General features: G+C 35.6%; 1 protein-coding gene across 2 annotated transcripts in view; it reads left to right on the top strand.

Moving 5' to 3' along the window:
• The window catches only part of TAFA5 (TAFA chemokine like family member 5), a 396,426-nt gene that overhangs the window by 83,484 nt on the left and 290,944 nt on the right, over positions 1-21,998 (top strand). For both annotated transcript variants that reach the window (XR_013340007.1, XM_077783423.1), the window contains exon 2: positions 17,186-17,272. Coding sequence is in view for 1 of the 2 variants with exons in the window: in XM_077783423.1 (XP_077639549.1) it covers positions 17,186-17,272 (87 nt within the window). In the remaining variant the exon portion in view is untranslated. The remainder of the gene's footprint in view (positions 1-17,185; positions 17,273-21,998) is intronic.

The raw sequence follows: 21,998 nt of genomic DNA on the forward strand, positions 1-21,998 counted from the left end.
GTGTACTAGGGCCCTGATTTCTGGGATGGCTGAACACCTGCCCACCCATGGGAATGGTGAACGATTTCCTTGTATGGCTTGGCCAGTGTGCAGTTTTTGCTTTACCTATTTAAGTATCTTTATCTCACCCCATGATTTTTTTTCACTTTTACCTTTCCAATTCCTTCCCCCATCCATCTGGTGGGGGAGTATGCAAGTGGCTGTGTGGGGCTTGGTTGCCAGATGGTCATAAACCACAACATAAATGTAAAATGTTTAGGAAAATGTGAGGGTTTATTTCATTCGCTTATTTATGGCAAGGAAACTGGAATATTTTAAGCAAGAATCTAAGAATGACCACGTGAGTTCAGCTCAATGATCCATCTCCTCCTGTCTCCAACAACACTCATCTGTTGGTATTCAAGGGGACTGAAAACAAGACAAGCATATATGGTATGTCAGAGCAACTCATCCAGCTTTTCCCATATTAGGCGTTTTTTCTGTCATGTGATTTCTTACATTACTGTCAGCTGAAATTTCTTCTCCATACTTGTCCTGTCTTCTCTTGAATCCACAACATCACAAGGTGTTTATTTTGAGAATCATGTATGTTTGTTTCCCAAGAGCATGACTGTTCCTAGCTTTCTTTGAAAATCCCAAATTCTTGTAGCTTCATTTGATACTCCCTAAATAACTTTTCATTATATTTTATTTTATTTTTTCTTTCTTTCCAGGTTATAAATTGATGGGATAGTAGAATTGATGGTATAATCAGAAGCTGCTTTTAAAAAGTGCTGATATTTGCCTAGCTGCTATTTACATGATAAATGTTCCTGCATATCATTGTTGCTATGGACTTACTGACTAAGCCTGACAAATATACCAGCTTTGAATGCTTGAGGCTTTAGGCTAATGGCAAAAAATGTGTATCAGAAAACTTTCAATTAACACTATTTGTAGTGTTGTAACCTAGATATTCTGGTACTGACCTAGGAGTTGGGGACACTTTCCATATCACCCTATTTGTATGACTTTCCTTGGAAGACCTTGTATGTTGGGCTCTATCATTCAGGGCTCAGTAAGATTTCTTTCTTTATCACTGTTTGAATGAACCTGCCACTTCCGTTTCTAAGATGTGAAAACATCAACTGTTTTCCTGTAATTCAGCCAAATGGCTGAGGGCTGTGTGTTGGGAGAAATTTCAGTTTCTTGTAATTTCTTACCTGAAAATGTGAATTAGGATTGTCTTTCTAAAGTTTAGTTGGGTTTTGTTTGGTTGGTTGGTTGGTTTCTTTTCATCCAAGTGCTCTTCTAAGTCATATGAATATGCAAAGGGGATGTAAAGGCAGGGAAGTTACGTTCCATTATTGCTCATGTTGTCACATATTCTTGGTTCACTGGTGTACAAAACTCTACACCTTAATGTTGTACTTTTTGTAGTAGAGATTTTACATAGTGGCTGTTGGACACCAACACAGTATTACTGCTATTATAGCAGCGTGGAAAATTTTGGCTTTTTCAAAATGTGTAAATGTGAACAAAGCATTGTTTATTAACATTATAAGCCCATACGTATGTGTACCTGCATTTTCTGAGAAAATATTCTTTCCTATTAGTGTGATTTCCTTTGGATTTTTATTTCCAAAGGGAATTGTAACATTTTCTTGTGCAGAATTCTGCTTTGGCACACTGCTAACAGCAGTAGGTGTTTGCTAGTATCTCTTGCCTGGCCCCTGCCAACAACCACAAATGGAATGTTTGTATCTGCTTTGAGCCATGCACCAAATTGGAAACAGTTGTCGTGCTTATATTGTGCCTTCACAATTGACTGATGACAACTACCCTGCAGAGTATTGGGGGGGCATTATGCCTAATTATTTTTACTGCAGCACTGGGACCTTAAGAAAATCCAGTGAACAAATCTTGGACATCTTGAAGTCAGGAATAATTGAGTGATAAGGATTGAAAAAAAATGGCAGAATTTTTTTTTAGTGTCAAAAAACAACTTTTCAGAAGTTGTCAAAAAACAACTTTTTCACCTGGACTATTATAAATGTTTGAGAAGGACTCGATTTTTATTTTTACTTTTATTTCCTTTGTAATTACTATAAATGCAGAAGTCAGTACTACACTTTCCCATGACATTTTCAAATGACCTTTTCTGGTACCTCCTCCTCCTTTCCTGGAAATAAAAAGGTTTTTAATGCCTTATATTTGGCTTCTTGGTACTATGCCTAGGAATTTTCTACCAGAAGGAAAGCATAACCTTTATTATGCTACTTTTTTTCCACATAAATCCTTTAGTTTAATCAAATCATTAAGAAGTAGAGCAAAGAATTTTTTTTACATATTTACTTTTCTTTAAAAATATACTACAGTTCATCTATCTATAACATATATCAGAAACCATAGATAGTAAGATTAAACCAGATTTTATGTCAAAGCTTTTAATCGTAAACTGTGCTATTTGCAATCAAACTATGATATTTAAAACAAATTATTGTTTTATTTTTTCAACATTAAACTACTGAATTAGCAAGTAAGTTATCTGATTTACATATTTTTATCCAGTTGGTATTTAATTTGGCTTGTTTTTAAAGAAACTCGATATTTTTGTAAAAAAAGATTCTCCTTATATATTGCTATATAACATAAATATATATAAAATTCAGAAATACTTTTAAAAATGTAGCCATAATTAACATAGTTAACCATGTTGGTTTCTGTGGTTGCTCTTTTAAGTCTAAATAAAGCCATTCTGTAGTACAAGTAATTTTAAAGTTGTCCTCCATAAGCAGGCATACTTAGTGCTTATTGGAAATGAGATCATACCCAAGTGAGAAGTTGATTTGATGAGATAACGTGTTTTAAAGGGAAAAGTATCTGAATTTGAATGAAGCTGCTTTAGGAATAGTACTCTAATGTATTGCTGAGCTTTATTACCTGTATTCTTTCACAGAAGGGAAAGGTACCTGCAGCTGTAACCGTATACATCAGAAATATTCGATAAATTGGAAAAAAAATTGGTCTCTGGAAAATGAAAGTCACATATGCAGTGCCACAAGTATTCTAAAATACTTTGCATGAATATCCTTAAAAATATTAAATTGAAAAAGTTGGATTTAAATTCTTATGACTGTGAACAGTTCTCCTGTCTACCTGAGAATGTTGAATAATGTATGCAAATAATCTATGTGTTGACATAATTAAGATTATTGAGAAAGTCATACTTTTTTTTTTTCTAAAAATGTATAAGTAAAAGTAGTGTGCATTTCATCAGAAACACTGTGTGGGATTTATTACACATGTCTAATTAAGATTCTTTATACATCTACTTTCTTTATACATCTACTTTTTAGAATTTATTCATTTCTCTTGTTCAAGAAACAAAAATTCTGCTTACAGAACTTTGTTTTCTGTAGTTTTTTATGGGTTTGATTTAATTTTTCAGTGGAATTTCCTCTGTAAAGTATATTTCCTTAAACTACTTCTGTATTTTTTCCTGATGTGAGAGATTGCAAGCAACCCTGACTAATGGTGGTGAGTAAGGCACAAATGGTGGCTTCACAGAGAAGACCAAAGGCAGCATCTTGCAATCAGCAAGTGCAGTCCCAGGGTAGGGCAATACCTGGGGAGGTCAGTGCAGGAGAAGGTGCTGAGACATTTCTCAGATGAGCTCCTTGGCCCTTGGCAGATGACTGGAATCCCTGAGAAGCTGAAAAAAAAAATCTTATAGAAATTGTAGAAAATCTGCTCATACCAAACTAACACCAATGAAAGCAGGAACTTTATGTGGACTCTGATTATTATATCATGTATGAATTTGGTTGTGATAAAGGCATATTGGCTAAGCTTTTTTCATAAGAAAAAATTCTTACTTAGAAATTGACCCTAAGTTATTGCCAATGGCTTCCCTCTCTAAAGTTCATTGTATCATAAAAATTGCAATAAAACATTAAGTACTGTCAGAGACAGAGTGCATACATAAACCATCCTTACAAGTGAGCATTTGAAATATTGTAACAAAAATAATACATTTACAAGTGAAGCCTTCAGACCCAAGAAGATAATAACTAAATATAGGGATTTACTTTCTATCCTCTACTCCCAGAGAGAATGAGCATAAAAAGTAGAAAAGTCACATGGGTATCTGGTGAATTTTGAATTTGGAAATTCTGAAAATAAGAGAGAGAAATGTGGAAGTTCCAAATGAAACTCCTGCCTATTTTTCTAGTGTGAGGAGAGCTCTGTGGGTAGGTTAGCTGTAGGAACCTGAGGGAAAATATGAGACTGGAAGGAGAGGAAATCTAGAAAACCTTTTATTTCCCAGGTGACTGATTCACATAAATCTGCAAATTTAGATGTTTGGAATTTGGAGAAGTCTTGGTATAATGTGCTTTTTTGCTTGTCTGTTCTGCCTAATATCTATTATGTTTCAATTATTCATCCACTGAGCTCAATTTTAATTCAGGTCCCTCAAGGTAGGATGCATTGATCAGTGCAGGAACCAAACGAAGAAAAGAAAAATATTTCATTTCCTCTACTAAAACCTTTATTTTGTTACAGAGTTCTGCTGCAGTTGCACACCTAAGTTTGGCAGGCCTTCATTCTGATTTCTTCATGCAACACAGAATAATGGCAGCAACATTTCATTAAGAGGCAACCATGCTAAAAATTAATGAAAGCTTACTATTTTTATAGCTGCATTGTAGATTTTACTCTCTTCTGGTGGGTAAAACTTTTATACTATCATGACCTAAATGTTTATAGTTGTCTTCAAGCCCTGAATGTAAGCTATTTAATGCTTTTGCTGCTAGTTTCATGTCAGGATAGAAATGTACCAGTGTGTGTGCCTTTTGTGTTAGGATGATATAGATTTGTTTATAGTTATGGAATAATTTTAAAGAGTCTGGTGGTGGTCCATGAGGGTATATGCCAGGGGCAGGTATGAAGTAATTTATTTGTTGAAAAGGCCTGGTCTTTGTTTTTTAAGATTTAAACAATGGTTTTCTGAAATACTAGCAAGTCAGGGGTGCACGGTGCTTGTGTGCAGACATGTTTTCAGTGTGAGCTGTTGGGGCACAATGTTCTCTGGTGTACAATAAACATAGGAATACTTTTTCTAAGACTATTTCTAGTGTCTTCTCTCAGAAGATTAGCATAGAATCATAGAATATAATCAAAGAATACGTTGAGTTAGAAGGAACCACCAGGATCGTGGCCCTGTGCAGGACCGTTGCCAAAATGTGTCTTGAGCTCTGTCAGTGTCTTGACTTTGCACCCTCCTCCTGCAGGAGGCTCCTGATAGCGTAGAAGGGCTTAGACGAGAATACAGAGGAACAGTTGATGATGTCTCCTTCTGTTCGTATGTGATGATATGTAGAGGTATTAATATCTCTTGCAACAAATTGGTACTTCCAGTAATAAAGGAATATCTGACCAGGAATGAGGGTTTGTTACTTACACTGAACAGCTGAGGATCCCTGGCAGTCAAGACTCTCTGGGCTTTTTACCTTGTAGGTTCTGTGACTGAAGATGTACAAGAATTGGCCTCTTTCCCAGGAAAAGACTTTCTGTGGCATGGTAATGATTTTTCCAAGTAAAATAATTAGTTAAACAGTATAAACAAACAAAGACACCAAACAAGTATTACTAGTATTATTGCTAGATAAATTAGTAGTATTTTTTGGCTTTTTAAAATAACTTAGATAATTCAGTTTATGCTTTCTGCAAAGATACATCAACAGTAGAGCATATGAGTCTCAGTTACAAGTCAGCAGTATAATGAAGGGAAACAGGGATCCTCAAAATGCCAAAAAGAAATATATAAATCAGAGCATCAGTGGAATTCTAGGAATTTGGAATGGTAACTTGCTTGGCCAATTTTTCACCCTTAAACCTCATTTTCTGTAGGATAATAAAAATTAAACCACAACATTATTATTAAAATGGTAGTGCCTGGAACTTTTTTCAATATATGCATATCAATGTTTCAGCTTCTGTACATCAGACTGATGCTATGATCATTTTGTTTTAAGTTGGAGAAAATTGCCAGATGCTTAGATACTTAAATATTGGTTTAGAAATAAAAATTATTAATCTTTTCCTAGCAGATTATTTGATTTTCATATGGAATTTATGTTGTTGAATATCAGGTATTTATTGCAGTCTGTGTTGGGAGACAGTCAGTCTGGATTTCCTTAAACAATTAAAGTCCAGCAGAATGCTTAGCATTTGTTGCTAGAAGAAGGCTAAAGGAACCCATAAAATGCTCTCTGTAAGCATAGATATGTGCTAACTTTCAGGCATTTGTCTTGATATAAGGAGTAGAGCAGTGATGAAAGCCTATCTCCACACTGAATATACACACATTGTGATGTTGTGTAAATATTTTTTTGCCCAAATAAAGACATCCTTATAAGTTTTTATTTGCCTCAGATCTTAAGTGAATTTGAAGTGTTCTTCAAATAAACCTCCACAGAATTTATTCACTGTAGTTCAAACCTGAATTTCTCCCTCTTTCTCTGGTTGCATCTGCATTCCTTTCCATCTCCCCAATTTTCAATTTACAGTTAAAATTACCACCACAAGGTGGAGTTCTGAACTTTCCAGCATGAACAATCTCCTCATTACATCAAAAGGGAGCAAATCTAATTTCTTCCTAAGGATTATTATACAGCAGCCAACAGTTGGAGCAGCTGCAGGGCCTGTTGTCTCATTGTCAGATTTAGAGACCTTCTTTTTCTCCTGCAGGCACCAAGCTGTGTTGAATATGGCTCAATATACCTAGGCCAGGCCCCAACACGTTGCAATGATTTGGGTTGTCTTTGGAGTGCCAGGTGCCAGTACACTTTTAAAAAATATTTTACTAGTTTTTCTGGCTTCTGGACTTATTCAGAGGTAAGGTGCAAACATGTTGGAGATACCAACTGCCCTGAGTATTTGTTCACACAATCCCACACACCCCACAACTCTGAAATATCCAGCTTTTGGGCAGACCTCTGCATAATAATCTTAATTTTTTTGCTGACCTTAAAGAAGAACTGAACCATACAGAACAACATGCTTCTAGCAGAAAAAAAAAAATCAACAAACTAACAAACAAACAAAAAGTAAAAAAAAAAACCAAAACATTAAAAAAAAACCTAAAACCAATGTTGTTTGGTTTCAAGGGTATTCAAAGGATATCCAAAATCTTTATAATTCTGAACTTCTGTAATAAGCTTGTAGGACAAGAGAGTAAAAAAAGAGGGTAGGAAAAAGTTAGGAAGTATGTCTTCCCCATAAATTGTTCATCTGTAGACAAAACAATAAAGATGTGACTATGAATCACTCCCAGGAGAAGGGTCCCAAGGCACAGAGTGCCTGCAATGCTGAATGCAGACACCAGACTGGTGTCCCAACCAGGAACAATGTCATATAATTAGCCCATCCTATGAAAACACCACGGAGAACACATACTGTAAGAAATGTATTACTGGTATAATAGAGACAAAAAGGCACAAATAGGAGAGCAAATAAGTCCACATTTTAACTAGAAACTGTTAAACCAATGCAATGAGTGTTTATATTAATTTTCTTTTAACACACTCTGGTCAGATCTGTCTTTATCTCAACCCATTGAGCCCTGCATTGGTTCCCAAAAAGGACTGTTGTTTTAAGCGCAGCTGGAGATAAAATACCACACAGCCACGCTCTCAAATCCCCTCCCTGAATGGGGGGAGAATTGAAGTAAAACTTCAATTTAATAATTTAAACTTTAGTTTAATAATTTAGAATACTGTAAAATACAATAAGAATGATAAATAATAAGAAGAATGATAATAAAAAGAAAAAAACCCACAACCAACCAACCAAGTGATGCACAAAGCAATTGCTCACCTCCTGCTAACATATTCTAGACCTTCCTTCCTGAACCCAGGTTGGACTCCCATTCTGAGTAACTTCCCCTGTTTATATAATGGGAATGATGTTCTATGATATGGAATAACCCTTTGGTTTGTTCAGGTCACCTGTCCCAGCTGTGCTCCCAAACAGTTTCTTCTGTGTTCTGCTCACTGCCAGAGCATGAGACAAGGAAAAAAGAGTTCTTTAACTTCGGATAAACACAACTTCTCAGAAAATCAAAACTTCATGTGTTATGAACATCATTCTCATTCTGAATCTGAAAGGCAGCTCTGTAGCAGGTACCAAGAAGAAATTAACTCTACTCTAGCTGAATGCAGGACATTCAGTTACATCTGAAATTTGCAGGAGTATTTATAGGTAAAAATAAGAAATAGAAGACAATAACTTTGTGGCTATCTAAATAGTCTATCTAGATTTTAATGCATTTTGTTCTGGTTTTAAACCTGGACTGTTAATATCATCTTGCCATGTATATGCATAGGTGACAGTCTCAGATTTTTTTTCCCCATTTTTTCTATTGACTAAGAAACACAGTTCTGCAGCACATCAAGGACATTCTTTCATATGATCTTTTTAGTGATTACAGATTAGGAATTTTGTATCAAATAGACACTCAAATGCTTTGGAAAGAAAATCTACACTTACCAGCCATATAAAAAATGGATGTTTTGTAAAGTGGGATTAAGTAAAATTGGTTCGTTGTTTAAAAGAATTCTATTATGTATGCTTAGTTGTTGAGAATAAATTATTTCTTGCTTTGCAGTTCTGACAGGATTTTCAAACACATGTAGATTTATCAAATACATAGTTTTGAAGGAATTTCTTTGTCTTTTATACAAGTACTGGTTTATAAAATTACCAGTATTTCGAGTTTCCTCTAAATGACTACTTTTACATATGCATAATTCAGAACTCAATTTAAATAGTTTAATTTATGTCTCTTAAACATGTATCTGTAGAGTCTGAATAGGATGGCAACACTCTTCTTTCATGAGACAATTAACTGATGGAGTTGATTGGAGGGCTTTAAGATGTTCAGCTGCTGTGGTGGCTTGTGGTGCTGAAGGGACAGCTCATGGCAGCGCGAGGCGGCAGCGCTGCAGCAGGAGGGTAGGGCAGGGGGCATAGAAAGCATGAGGATCTGATCATTATATTGAAATTATCAGAGAAGAGTTGTTGAAATTTATTTTATAATAAATATCATGGATTATATACAATTATTTGAAGCGTTCTTCTTTATGGAACACGCTACATTCTAGGATCATGGAAACATTTAGGAGGGTTGTGATAAAGTCCTTAATCAAAATGAATCTGCTTTATTGCTTAAGAGAAAGCAAACCAAGGTATTTGGGCTTTTTTATTTATGTCTCTTCTTTTTCCCTTTATTTTGTTAAAAAAATATGTAGCACGATGTGATATTATCTCTCAGGTTCCCTGCAAATACTTTTTTTTTTTGTAATGTCTGGAATGTGATTTTACTCTGCTATGTTACTCACTATTCGGAAAAGTTCAAACTATTAATGTTTAATTAAGCAAAATAAAATCAGCAGAATTTTAAAGATGCAATTAACACTTTGCTCTTATTTTCCTTAACCTCTTTACTCAGCCATTAGGAATTTAATCTCTGATATTTTGGGCAAAGTTTGAAAATCCTGTTGATATTTTCATTTTTATATACTGTATGCATGTTCTACATGGATTTTAAAATGTTCCCTTAAACTTTATCAATAAATATTGTAATCTGCCTTAGCTCTAACTTTTGTCAGTGTTTTACAAATTTCTGTTTCTTAGACTGACAGGTAGATGCTATTTTTGTCCTTATCAAATAATGTAAATTCTATATAAAGTTTTGGAGCAAGAAAACATTATGCATGTAGCTTATTGCCAGTACTCATATGAAGCAGACTGCAGTAAAATTTCTGTGGATGTGGAAGCCCATAGAAGACATCTTTGCCATGGTGGCCTGTAGATCCATGTGGTAGTTAGTATTGCATGCTACTGCTCAGCTGAACAATAGCTTCTGTCACCCCCTTCTCTCAGGAACAGTCTCCTTTGATTTCTTCCATTTTGGCTGGATTTTGCCTAAATTATTATGATGAGTCAAGAGAAAATGGGCATAAATGGAAATATAATTTACTTAAATTATTATTTATAAGGGTGTTTGAACACTAGAAGAGGATATCCACCAGGGTTTGGTGATCTCCAACCTCACAGAGAATTCTCACTTAACTGTATTCCCAGCTGACCCTGCTCTGAGCAGGGAGAGTTGACTAGATGATTTCCAGAAGTTTCCTCTAAATTCAACTATTCTGTGACTCAAAGACTGTAAAATAAGAGGAAATTATCTCTGTTATCAAGTGAAATGAAGGTACATGAAGCAGACTCATTTGAGAATCTAGGTGATTGCTCACAGTGATTCCTCAAACATTTCTCACTCATAAGGCCTTGTGTTTTTTGTGTGAAAGTCAGAAAGGCCTTGTGTTTTCCTGCAGTCAAGCACAGACACATAATAAACCAAGCAAAATCAAAAGTAACAAATCATTACCCCACAGCTATATTTCTGGCTGTATTTTAGTATTGTCATATTACATCAGAGATTATTAATGCAAAGAATAAAATTTCCTTTCACAAGAGGAAATGTGCTTCACTTGCCATTCTCTAAGATCTTCCCCCCTATATATTCTTGACAGTCTGTTAGCTCCTGGTAAAAATAATGCAAGTGATCATGTCCAAATGCTGATCATGTCCAAATTTCAAGTGAAATTTTATGTTTGTTTCTTATTTCAGTGAGTCATCATGACTTCTTTCACTGATTATCTCGATGGTGGTTGTCAATTTTAAGTGAAGCCATCCATTTTAGCTGATACAATTCTGAGACTCTTCTCATTGATATGATCATCCTGCGAGGAATAATGAGTGCTATTGTCTAAACCATCACCACTATCTGGGACTCCTGCAGCTTGCCTAGCTCCATATGTTCATATTTGACTGCTTAAGTTTCAGTTTCCAGTATGGGATTCCTGTGGCTTTCTTCATTAGTGTTTGGCCAGGCACTCCACACACTTCACAGCAGAGGGCCCTTGCTAACATCTTGTAAGTGGGCTCTCTGGTACCCGCTGTAACTTCAGTAGTCTTTCTTTCCAGATTGTCTGAAAAGCATCCTGCAGGCTCCTGCACATTCTAGGCAAAGGCTGATTTTCTCCTCAAGTAATGATTTTTCTTCATGTGTGCATTTCTGGACTTGCCTGACATGTGAGCTTTTAGTCAGTCATTTATACTGTCCCTTTGACACTGCACATAAATACAGCTATTCTAATAACCTCTGCGCCAGTGAATATGGATTTTTTGTATAGGGGACCGTACTCCTTAGTGGGAGATATGCAGGCTGCTATTTCAAAAAGTAAAAATACATTTATTGATATTGTTACGCTTTTGTATAATTTTCAGATAAAGGAATGGTTTGTCCCAGTCAGCTCTATATATGTGGGAACAAAGTAGGGCAAAGAACCTGTTCTAACCAGATAACATGGCCTGATTTCAGTACTAAGAAACAGTCCCAAAAGGGATTATATCTCCAAGAGGGTGCTCTAAGTGTAAAGTCTTCCTTTAGTCCTTTGTTAGAAACATTTCCTATACTCCTGTTTGACTGCATTTCACCTGGTACTAGGAACTAATAAATCCTATTATCCTTTCATTTGAGTGCACTTCCATTTATCTCTACCCAATCCCTGTGTCAACAGTCTCAAAAGAAATTAAAGGAGATAAATTTATGGTACAGGACATTTTTTTGTCTTTCACGTGACATTGGTCTTTAGGAAACAGAATTATGCCTGCGCAACAGGTTAAATCAGAGGAAGTTTTTTGCATGTGCAAACATGAACATGTAGCTGTGATGGTAGTGAACAGGCAAAAAAATCTGGCCCTGTGCTTGGGAGAACCAGAGAAAATGAAAAACTATTCCTGCAACTGAACTGAGCACCTAAGCCCTTTAATATCAAGAGTCTCTTTTTCTTTAACCGGATAATTTTGCTAATGTACAGGCTATCTTCCTATTACTTTGGTAATAAAAATGACAATAAAAATAGCGCAGAAGTACCAACTCATTGCAATTTTCTGGTCCTGTAGTGAGTGTATGAGTAGCTTAAAGAATATTTTATCTAAATTTGGACCTTGATGTAGTCTATAGGGAACACATATCTGATCGCTAGGAATAGGATGTAACATGCTAAGGTTGCTAAAGGCAAACATCTCTGGAATTTCCAGTCCAAACAGGGACATGTGACTTTAAGTGCACACAGAAAGGACAGAGGGAGGGCTGAAAGACACAATTGATGGGGGAAAGAGGAAGAAATAAAATAAGAGAAAGTAATAAAGATGGGAAGAGAGGTGATAAGAGATTCTGCAACAGGAGTTCTTGAACAATAAGTGATCTGAATGATTGTTTGAACAGTGGTCAAATGTAAGTGTTAGGCTGAAATGGATCTGAGGACCATGTCTAGTCTATCCTATCATGTGAATTAGGATGACATTAATGGGTATTTATTAACTTATTCTTAAACATGTGTTGAAATGTGAATTCACTATCAATAATAAACAGCTCCATTATTTATTTAATTGTCCTGACAGATGAGCTGTTTTCAGTTAGCATCTATTGTAAATCCCCTTTCCTATCTGTTAGCTCTAATTAAAACCAGGTCTAATTTATCTGCATTTTTCTTAAAAGATGAAGCCATTAACTGAGAAAAGTGCGGTTGCTGGAAATTCAAGAGACACTACTTATCTTGTCTTTTGTTTCTGTCAATAAGCTCCAAGATTATACTTCACTTTGTTACAATAATATTGTATTTTTAGATCATTATTCACTTTGTGATCCACCATACCATCATACCATTTTCCATTATTTATGCAGTTGTCCACTATTTTCTCTTTTTTAATTATTTAGCACTTGAAAAAAAATGTAATGCCTGTGCTTCCCTTTTGCCAAAATAAAAGACAAGTTGCTGTGTTCCTGATTTAGAATAATCCTGTTATCATTTGTTCAGATCTCTGAACTCATTAAATGACTGCAAAAATTTATCTATCATCTATCTGTCTATCTATTTCTAAATATCATATATTTACATGATAAAAGTATCAAATATATGTCATATTCTCTGATATTCAGGTATAAATACATTTACTGCAGTTGTCCCTACAGATCTGACCTCATTACATCTAGAAATACTGTGTGTGTCATTTTATTGCAGAAATAGTTTATCCACAAGGAACTCTTTGGGGAATACAGCTACCGTTTCTTTTTTTTTTTTTTTTTTTTTTTCCTTTCCCTTTATTCTCAAAACAAGACTTCTCTGTATAATGTACATTATCTGAAGGAAAATATTTAGGTATCAAAGTCATGTTCTGGATATGATGCCTTCTGTTCTGAATGTGATGATCAGGGAATTCTCTTTCATTGCTCTCATATATCAGTACCAGTTATGGTCCATATAACTGTCATTGTTTGAGTAACCTGCAAATTTGTTGCTGTAATGAAGCTTCCAGATAAACAAAGTTATTTTTCTTTATTATGTCAGTGGTTGGATCTACAGCTGAACAGAAAGGCTTATTGTGTAAAGATCTGAGGTTATATGTAACAAATTTTGAAATGCTCTATATGGGTAGGAGAATACAGTCATGGTTACAGCAGTGGGCAGGAAATCACAGTTTTGAGTCTTGGCTATGCCACAGACTTTCTGTGTGACTTTGGACAAGCAAGTCTTTGTGCATTAGCTAATAATACTATCTCTATCTCCCAGGGGTGTTGTGAGAATACATTCATTAATGTTTGTAAGGCACTTGGATGCTATAGCAATGGGGCCATATAAGCACTTAGAGAAACAATCCATTTTTGCAACAATGTGCATCTCCCTGACTAAGGGCTTTTTTGTTGGAAGTTTTTCATAGATGCTTGTTATGAATAAATCCACTTTATAATGATACAGTGAGGTTAAACTGCCTTTTGGAGTGCAGTTTCACTTTAGTATTCAGACCAGGTGTAAACAGTCATAAGTTGGAAATCTGTTCCCAAAGAAAGAGAATACCATTTTTAGTCAGACATTTGAATAGAAAAGATACCTCTCCTGATTCATCTAGTTCAAAACATGGAGGGTTATTTACATCTGTATCTGTCTTGCAAACAGTTTATTCTATTTTAAGCACTTCTCATTACATTGTCTAAACTACCTCCTCAGGCAAGTAATTTCATTGCCTAATTGCCTTTAAAGTTAAACAGTTTGCTCAAACGTCTACTCTACTTTTTCCTTGTGGATATAGGCTGTTCTTTCAGTCCGTCCTTTCTTTCTGAAATAACCTTCACATGTGTGAATTCAGACACACCATGCAGTTACACCATGTTACAAGGTGCTCATGGGAGGTAAATTGGTAAGCCACAATAGCTTCATCTTAATTTTCCTGGTTGAATGCTAGGCAGTGTTAAAATCTGAATGTGGCACTCAGGACATAAGCACCAAGGAGTAAAAAAAGAGTATTCAATATTCCCGAGTCTTTTGGAAAGAACTTCGTGAAAGATTTCCAAACTAGGGGAAAAGTTGCTGCAATGATTGCATTAAAAAAATTCGTTTTGCTATGGCTTGTTTTGTTTTTATTTATACACAGTAGTAGCAGCAGACACACTGTACAAGTAAGAGATTTGGAAGAATGTGAGCTGTCAGTTAAGGACAGGGCTCTGCAACTTTTGAGGCTCAGAGAAACAGGTATCTGCTGTGCTTCCATGTAAAGCTTTCTAATTTAGTGGTTGAGTTCAACAAAAATGCTGATGAAATAATCATTAGAAGATAGAGACTCTATAAATGCCCCAATGGTGGGAACATCCTATGTCCTTTCCTACTGTATTAAATGTAGAGAATTGACATGGTCTTAAAAAGTATTGAACTGTAGGAATTCAGTTAATTACAGTTAAATACAAGATGTAAACATACAGAAGAACAGGTCTCATTCGTGCCAAGGTTGATGAGGTTGCTTGTTTGTCATGAAGCCCATCCCTCCACTATTGTTGTTTGAATATGTAGTGAATAGAATTGCTTTTAATAACAATCCCATATGAGTGACAGTGTAAATGCTTCTCAAGAGGAACATTATATTCTGCTATGGTTAAGACTTTCCTCACAATGCAAGAGAAAAGAGCTTTGTAATTTTTTTTGCTTATCTCTATGAGTATTGGAGATTGAATAGGGTTGATATCCTCTATTGTACACATACATAACATATACTATTGTGGACAGAAGAAGCAAAAGTGAAAGAGACTATTACAACTATTGCAGTGTTGTAAAAACTTACCACAAAAGGAGCCACAAGCATCAACTCCCATTCTTCACTTGAATTCACAACCATCAGGCTGTTCCCAGTGTCATATATTCTTATTTTCTGGATTTACCAAAAGACTCAGTACCATCTTGTCTTTCAGTTTTTCAGTAAATACAGGACCTGATTCTTAATCAGAATTTAAGATTCTGTAATTCAAGTTGATGCATGATTGAAGAAAAAATTATCAATGAAGTCAAGAGAGGAAGATTAATTTCACAATTGTTAGTGAGCCAGTATTTTGTCTCAGTTGTTGCATATTCTAACATCTTTTCAATTTTTAGTTTATTTATGTGGTTATTGAACATTATTTGAGTAAAATCTGCTGTTACCAGAAATTTCCTGTAAAAATACTTTGTCATAGTGCAGCAACACAAAAATATCTACCAAAATATTCAGGAAGACTGTAACTCAAAGGACTATTTTTCTCTTCTCAAAAAAATAGGAAATATTTTATATTTTGTGTCAAATTAATCCTCTTTAAGACACAGTATGAATCACACAAAAATAATTTGGATGCTAAAGATTACTGTAATTTGGAAAAAAAATTAAAATGAAAGAATACCTGTTTTCAAAACTCAGTTCTGATAGTCAACCAATTAAAAAATATCATCACCACTAACAGTGGAAAATTCAAATTTCTGTTAAAGAATTTTTGTTCTATGTTGTGTCTGTCAGAAAGAAGATTACACATATTTGGTTGTATACCTGGAAAAAGAAAATAAAACAGTGAAAAGTAATGAAACTGTTACAGTTGTATTCCTCTTTTTTTTAAGGACTGGCTTCTTGAGAATGCTTTTCTGTATGAGAAGTAGCAGGGCACATAATCTGGAAAGAGTAAGGCCTTTTCCTTATGGCAAAGTAAATTGCAGCTATTTCTCACAGTAGGAGGTCATTGGTCATATAGGGATTCTATCCATTTTGAGAGGACATTATTGATAAAGATCTTCCTACCTTTGGAATATCTTTAGGATTGATGCCAGTTGCATGTTTACTTCAACAAAATAACTTCTGATTACTTGTGGATCGCCTTGCTGATCCCTCAGGTGATACTTAATATACAATTAGATGTTATCTTGCCCATACTAGTTGATATTTCAATTTACTACATAAAGTACACACCTGCTTCTTATATCCCTCTTTTAATTGTTCTGAAGTGATTTTGAAAACAAAGTATTTTGAAACCTTATGGTCCCTCATGGAAAAAAAAAAAAGATTTGTTACATGTAGGCAAAGAGAAAACAATTTAAAAAGTGGTTGTCATTCAAAATAAAACCAAGATGTTCTTTTTAACCATAAGAATTATTCTACTAAATATACTGCTTTTTTACTAGTCTCTCAATTCTAGATGTAATTGTCATGTGTTTTGGGAATTCTATCTGGTCAGACTGTATAGAATTTCATTTGTTTTCTGTTGGAAAAAAAATCTGATCAAGTTTCTTCATAAAGTTAAAAAAAATCTACAAAGCAAGCTGCACTTGGATCCAGTATTTAGCCTGTATGATTTTATTTAAAATAGTTTTACTATGAAGGCTATGACTAGGTAGGTGCTATGTACTATACTATAACCACTTCATAGGAAAGATGCAAATACTTAAACTCTTTCAAATAAAAAAGAAGAAAGGGTAGGGAGAGACCCAACTCTACCAAGTTTCAATTGTGTCAGAGGTGACTGGATGTTTTTGTTTACATCTGAAATGCTGCAAAGTAACTCTTCTAAACAACAGTAAAGGCCAATTTTGTAAGTACTATTCTCGGCATCTTGAAGTAGCTGTCTCATAGGGTAGGATGACTGTAAGGGGAAACACCACTCTTCAATGCTAGACCTTCAGGTGTGCACATTGTTAGTCCCACTAATGTTATAGCTTGTTCTGTGTTAGTTTCCTTTTTCATTTTCAGGCATGATTTCAATTGAATCATTTATGGTTCTTCCATTCAGATTATAACAGCTATTTTGGAGCGGATAACCCTCAATGGCTGTATATGAGACATTGCCCGGGGTGCCTCCAAGATGCTTTTGAGCTGGGTAAGGAAATCACTGAGTGTTGACACATTCTCAGAGCACTATGGCATGGATTGAGAGCACAGTTCATAAACTGTGTTACTGACATAATATTTAATGGTTAACTGACAGAATAGACTAAACTAGTTTCCTCTGAAATGTTAAACAAAGCCAAATAATTTTTTTTCCTAAAAGAATCAGGTAACAAGTATTTTTAAAAAATTAAATACAATATCTAATCTATATGTGGTAATTCATGCATAAAAACTTCAATTCATCATTGCACTTCTGATAGGTCTACTTCTAATATAGTAGCCATTCAATGTATAATATTATGCTAATCTAATATCTGTTACCCCTATATTAGGACTGGTGTGGTAAATCAGACTCAGATTTTTACTGTGACTTTAAGGTCAAAGCTGTTTCTGCAGGCATGTCTTAACCAATCTGCTAGTTTAAGATTTATACTCAATTCAAGCTGTAATGTAATATCATCCTTACTATCTACATATTACCTTGCACACCCCTGTTCAGTCAGGAACAATTAGTTATCATGACTAATCTCCCCTTTCATTTACGTACACAGACAACTGAAAACTTAAGGGTTTGTGAACTCTGACCTGTGGCGTATATAAACTGTTGGTGTGGGGCTTTCACTGAGTGTACACTAAGAAATCAGAGAAAGCTTTTTACCTCTTGTTTAAAAACCTGAAGATGAGTATGATAATGATTGAGACATTCCAGCACAGGTGTGTTGCTAAAACGTTCTAGGACTTGATACTCCATTCCTTCTGTATTCAAGGTTAAGTAGTGTCCAAGGAGAGAGTATATTCTGCTGTAGAGAAGGATGCTTTATTTCTTACGATGTTTGTATAATGCTCTTTGTAATGCTTTTTCCAGTTGAAATACAGCTGAATCAGCTACAATATTGTCATGATTTTTACAGAAGTTAGTTCAGGTTGTGCACTGTCGCTGCCTCATGACCAAGGGGCCATGTTTTAGTACTGTTTTTTTGTTTAATGCCAAAAACCTTAGACGCTCAATTTCATGTTGTAATTAAAGCTTTCTATTTAAAAATAATATAAGCATGCAGAAAAATGGTTCATATTAGGACAGCATAATTTAAAATAAAACCAAAGAGGTTGTTTGCCACTTAAAATATGTTTTTCAAAAAACGTTTTGTGAAAAAGGTGCTATGCAGTGGCAACTTCCTTAAATATAGTGCGTAATAGGATTCCTGATATATCTGGTAAATAGAAGAAATAAACTTCCTATAAAAACAAACAGACAAGCAAATAATTAATAGGTTGTGCATGCAAGAGAAAGTTATATTAATCTGCAGTTCCTACCATTATCCCATCCAGGTGTAAACAGAGAGGCCTCCACTGTGTTGATTCCACAGAGTCCAGTAATAAACCTGAGATTAGCTTTTAATAATCCACTTTCTTACAACTAAAAAAAAAAATAGAAGTCTTATACCATTTAGTATTAAGTGGCCATATTTAATAATAGCTAGAGATTCACTGATACTTTTTCTTTACTCTCAAGAACCAGTGAACTATATTATACATGAATGGCTTCTAAAATGATTGGTTTATATTTCAGAATAACAAACAAGTTTCTGTACTCAGATTAAAGGTTTAAATTTAACAACCATTTCACCTTTATTTATTCCTGAATACAGACCCAGAATAAACTTTTATAAAATTCTCTGTCTCTTTTAATGTCATAGTTTGATAATCCCTTGACAACATGAGAATTGTTAGGTTTAAGGAAAGAGCGCCATAGTGGTAAACCCATTTTAATTTATATGTAAAATGTAGCAATTGTTAATTCTGTGCATGTAACAATTTTAACTGTTTATTTAAGGTTTTGAATAATTTTAAACCATCTGCACTTAACATTTGTCTGAAAAATATTTGTTTCCCCTTCACTAGCTTAATGGCAATCAAAAGATTACTTCTCTCAGGAGTATCACCCAATGTGCTCAAATATTAGAGGCAGTTGTTGTCTCTTCCCCATATGTTCAGAACCTGTTCTAACTTACTGTGGAGGTGCCTGGTGGTGTTCTGGATATGCATCACTTTTGCTGCAGCTCCCTTTTATACACACTACAATTAGAATTGCTAATGGAAAGAATTCAAGTGGCTAACTTCAATTTTTTTAACACCCAGATTTTGAAAAATGTGTAAAGTCAAAATCTAAAGAAATGTAAAGGAGGTTCTCTGGTTAAACTTAAAACTACAGATCAAATATTTAATTGCTTAAGTTGCCAGGTTCCTCTGGGATATCTATACAAGTATGAGCTTGTATAGCAGAATTCATTTCCATAGAATTGGTGTTTTGCTTTGTTTTTTTAAATTTTCTCCCTCCACTAAGATGGAAGAAAACAACAGACATTACAAATCCGTTAGCTTATTCACTTTTCCATGCAACACTGGTATTGGCCATTCTATAAAGGCTTGCTGTGACACGGCTCATAGAGTTTGTGTGTATTCAGAGTGGCTTTCTCTGTGGGTCTCTCTAAATTAAAAACTTACTCCCTGAATGTTGCAGCCTTTTAATTGTGTATTTTTAAGCTAGACCCTCAAGAATTGATGCTGGAAACCTGGATCATAACTACATTCCCTTAATTTCATGTGGTTACTCATCCTAGTTAACATACAAATCCCTTTTCTAAAAAAGAGCGAACAATTGTATTTTGAGAAGTGTTTAAAAGTCCAAATTATCTTCAAATATGTAAAAATATAAGGATAAGCCCTCTGAATTTGTGATTTTTGTGAATAGCCCTACAATCATCGGAATGTTTGAGCCTATGCCTTGCACATCAGTCTTAAGTGTGAGTTTCAAGAGTTGTATGCTTTCTCTGAATTATCACAGAATCACAGAATGGTTTGGGTTGGGAGGGACTTCAAAAGGTCATCTAGTCCAAGCCTTTGCCATGGCTAGGGACATCTTTCACTAGATCAGGTTGTTCAAAGCCCCATCCAACCTCACCTTGAACACTTCATTTCAAAACAATAGTACCACAACTGAAGGGATATAGAAAGGCCCTTATGACATTGTACAATCTCTTTTTGAGATTAGTAGTTCTTTTTCTTGCTGTAATCTGCTAACTATTCAGTTAATAAAAGCATATTTTGAAGACAGGAATGGATGAAGGCCATAGATAAACCAGGAAAAATGGGGAGTAGAAAAAGAATGGGCAAACAGTAATAGAAGTTCTCCATTAAGTCGTATGGGGTTCTTTCCATAAAATTCCAAGTTTCTTCTGCTCAAATATAAAACTAGCCACAGGCAGCCATAGCATATATAATTATGTATCATAGAAATCAAATCACATCATTTAGATGTCTCTTTGTTCAGATATCAGACTATTTCCTCCTGAACAGGTTGTGTAACAACTTGGTACATCTTGTATTAAAAAAAATAAAGTAATCCGTGCGTTGGAAGGCGAGAATGAGTTTCAGCACTGCACATTCTTCACAGAAGATATGCTGCCTGTCTCCCTCCTCATTGGCAGTTCATTCATTGCAGCTCACGTATTTTTTCATATGCATACTGGCATTAGAGTTCCCTAGGATCTGTAATGATGGCAAATATCATCAGTGTAGGAGCTGGATTTCAAGGCTCTACATTTTTCAATCCCAGATGCAAAGAGGTTTTTTATGTAGAAAATTCCCCAGGTTATAACGCTGTCGTTGTTCTCAGTAGGAAACCTTAATTGCAGAGCTAGTTGGATAAGAGTTGGATTAGCTGGCAGAGTGTTGTCTGGAAAATCTTTCAGCTGTGCAATGTTATCACTTCCCCTACGTCCCTCCGCCCCCACCCCTGAGGATTCCTAGCCTACTGCATTTGGTGAGATACATATGTTTTCCCCAGCTACAGGAGCTGTGAAGGGTTCCTCTGGGATATCTAAGTATAAATACCCAAGTGTGTCTTCAGTTGCTAGGTTATTTTTAGTCAATGGGTGGTTACCAAGTCATCTATAATTGTGCTGTTAAATGTGTCAGAGCAGCTACTGCAAATTGAGGTGCTCCCTGTAACAGGTGGAGCATATAAAGCAAAATGAGAGAGGACAAAAGCAACATTTCAGAGCTGAACTGCTTAAATATTTGAACTATATAACGGTTGATTTCTTGGTAGGCAGATGTGAGGAAGATGATTCAGGAATGCAACATGGATGAAGGAATAGGGTAGCAGTGTTTGACTGTATGTGGTGGTAATTAAACCACAATAGTAATTAAACCTCAAGGCACTCCCCTTTCTCCAGCCCCCATCTGGTGAGAGAGGGACAAAAGCAGAGACTGTGAGTTGAGACAACTATTTAGTGAAAGCAAACAGCAGTGGAATAAGAAATGCACAGCACCAGCAGCAATATTAGTAACAAAAGTATATGGAATAGATGGTTCTTTACATGCAAAAGGTGCTCACTAACACCTCAGTTTAGCTCCACGTGACTGCTGATGCAAAGACAAGATGGGGACGCTCCTGCAGCTTGGCAGCAGCTCAGTTATTCTTGAGACAAAGACAAGGTGGTGGACACCCCGCAGCCAGCATTCCCCATCCCTGAGCCTGAGACAACGAAAAACAATGATGGACAAATTCCCAAATTCCTCTGTGTGGTGCTGCCTGCTTTCTGCCCTGCTGGGGTTGACTGTGGCCTGCAATGCTTGGCTCAGCTCCTGTCTGCCCAGCTTGGCTGGGCTAGGGCTCAGCTCAGGTTCTGCTGCTCCATTCCACAACTGCT

This window comes from Lonchura striata, chromosome 5, assembly GCF_046129695.1.
Source record: "Lonchura striata isolate bLonStr1 chromosome 5, bLonStr1.mat, whole genome shotgun sequence".
Taxonomy (NCBI): Eukaryota; Metazoa; Chordata; class Aves; order Passeriformes; family Estrildidae; genus Lonchura; species Lonchura striata.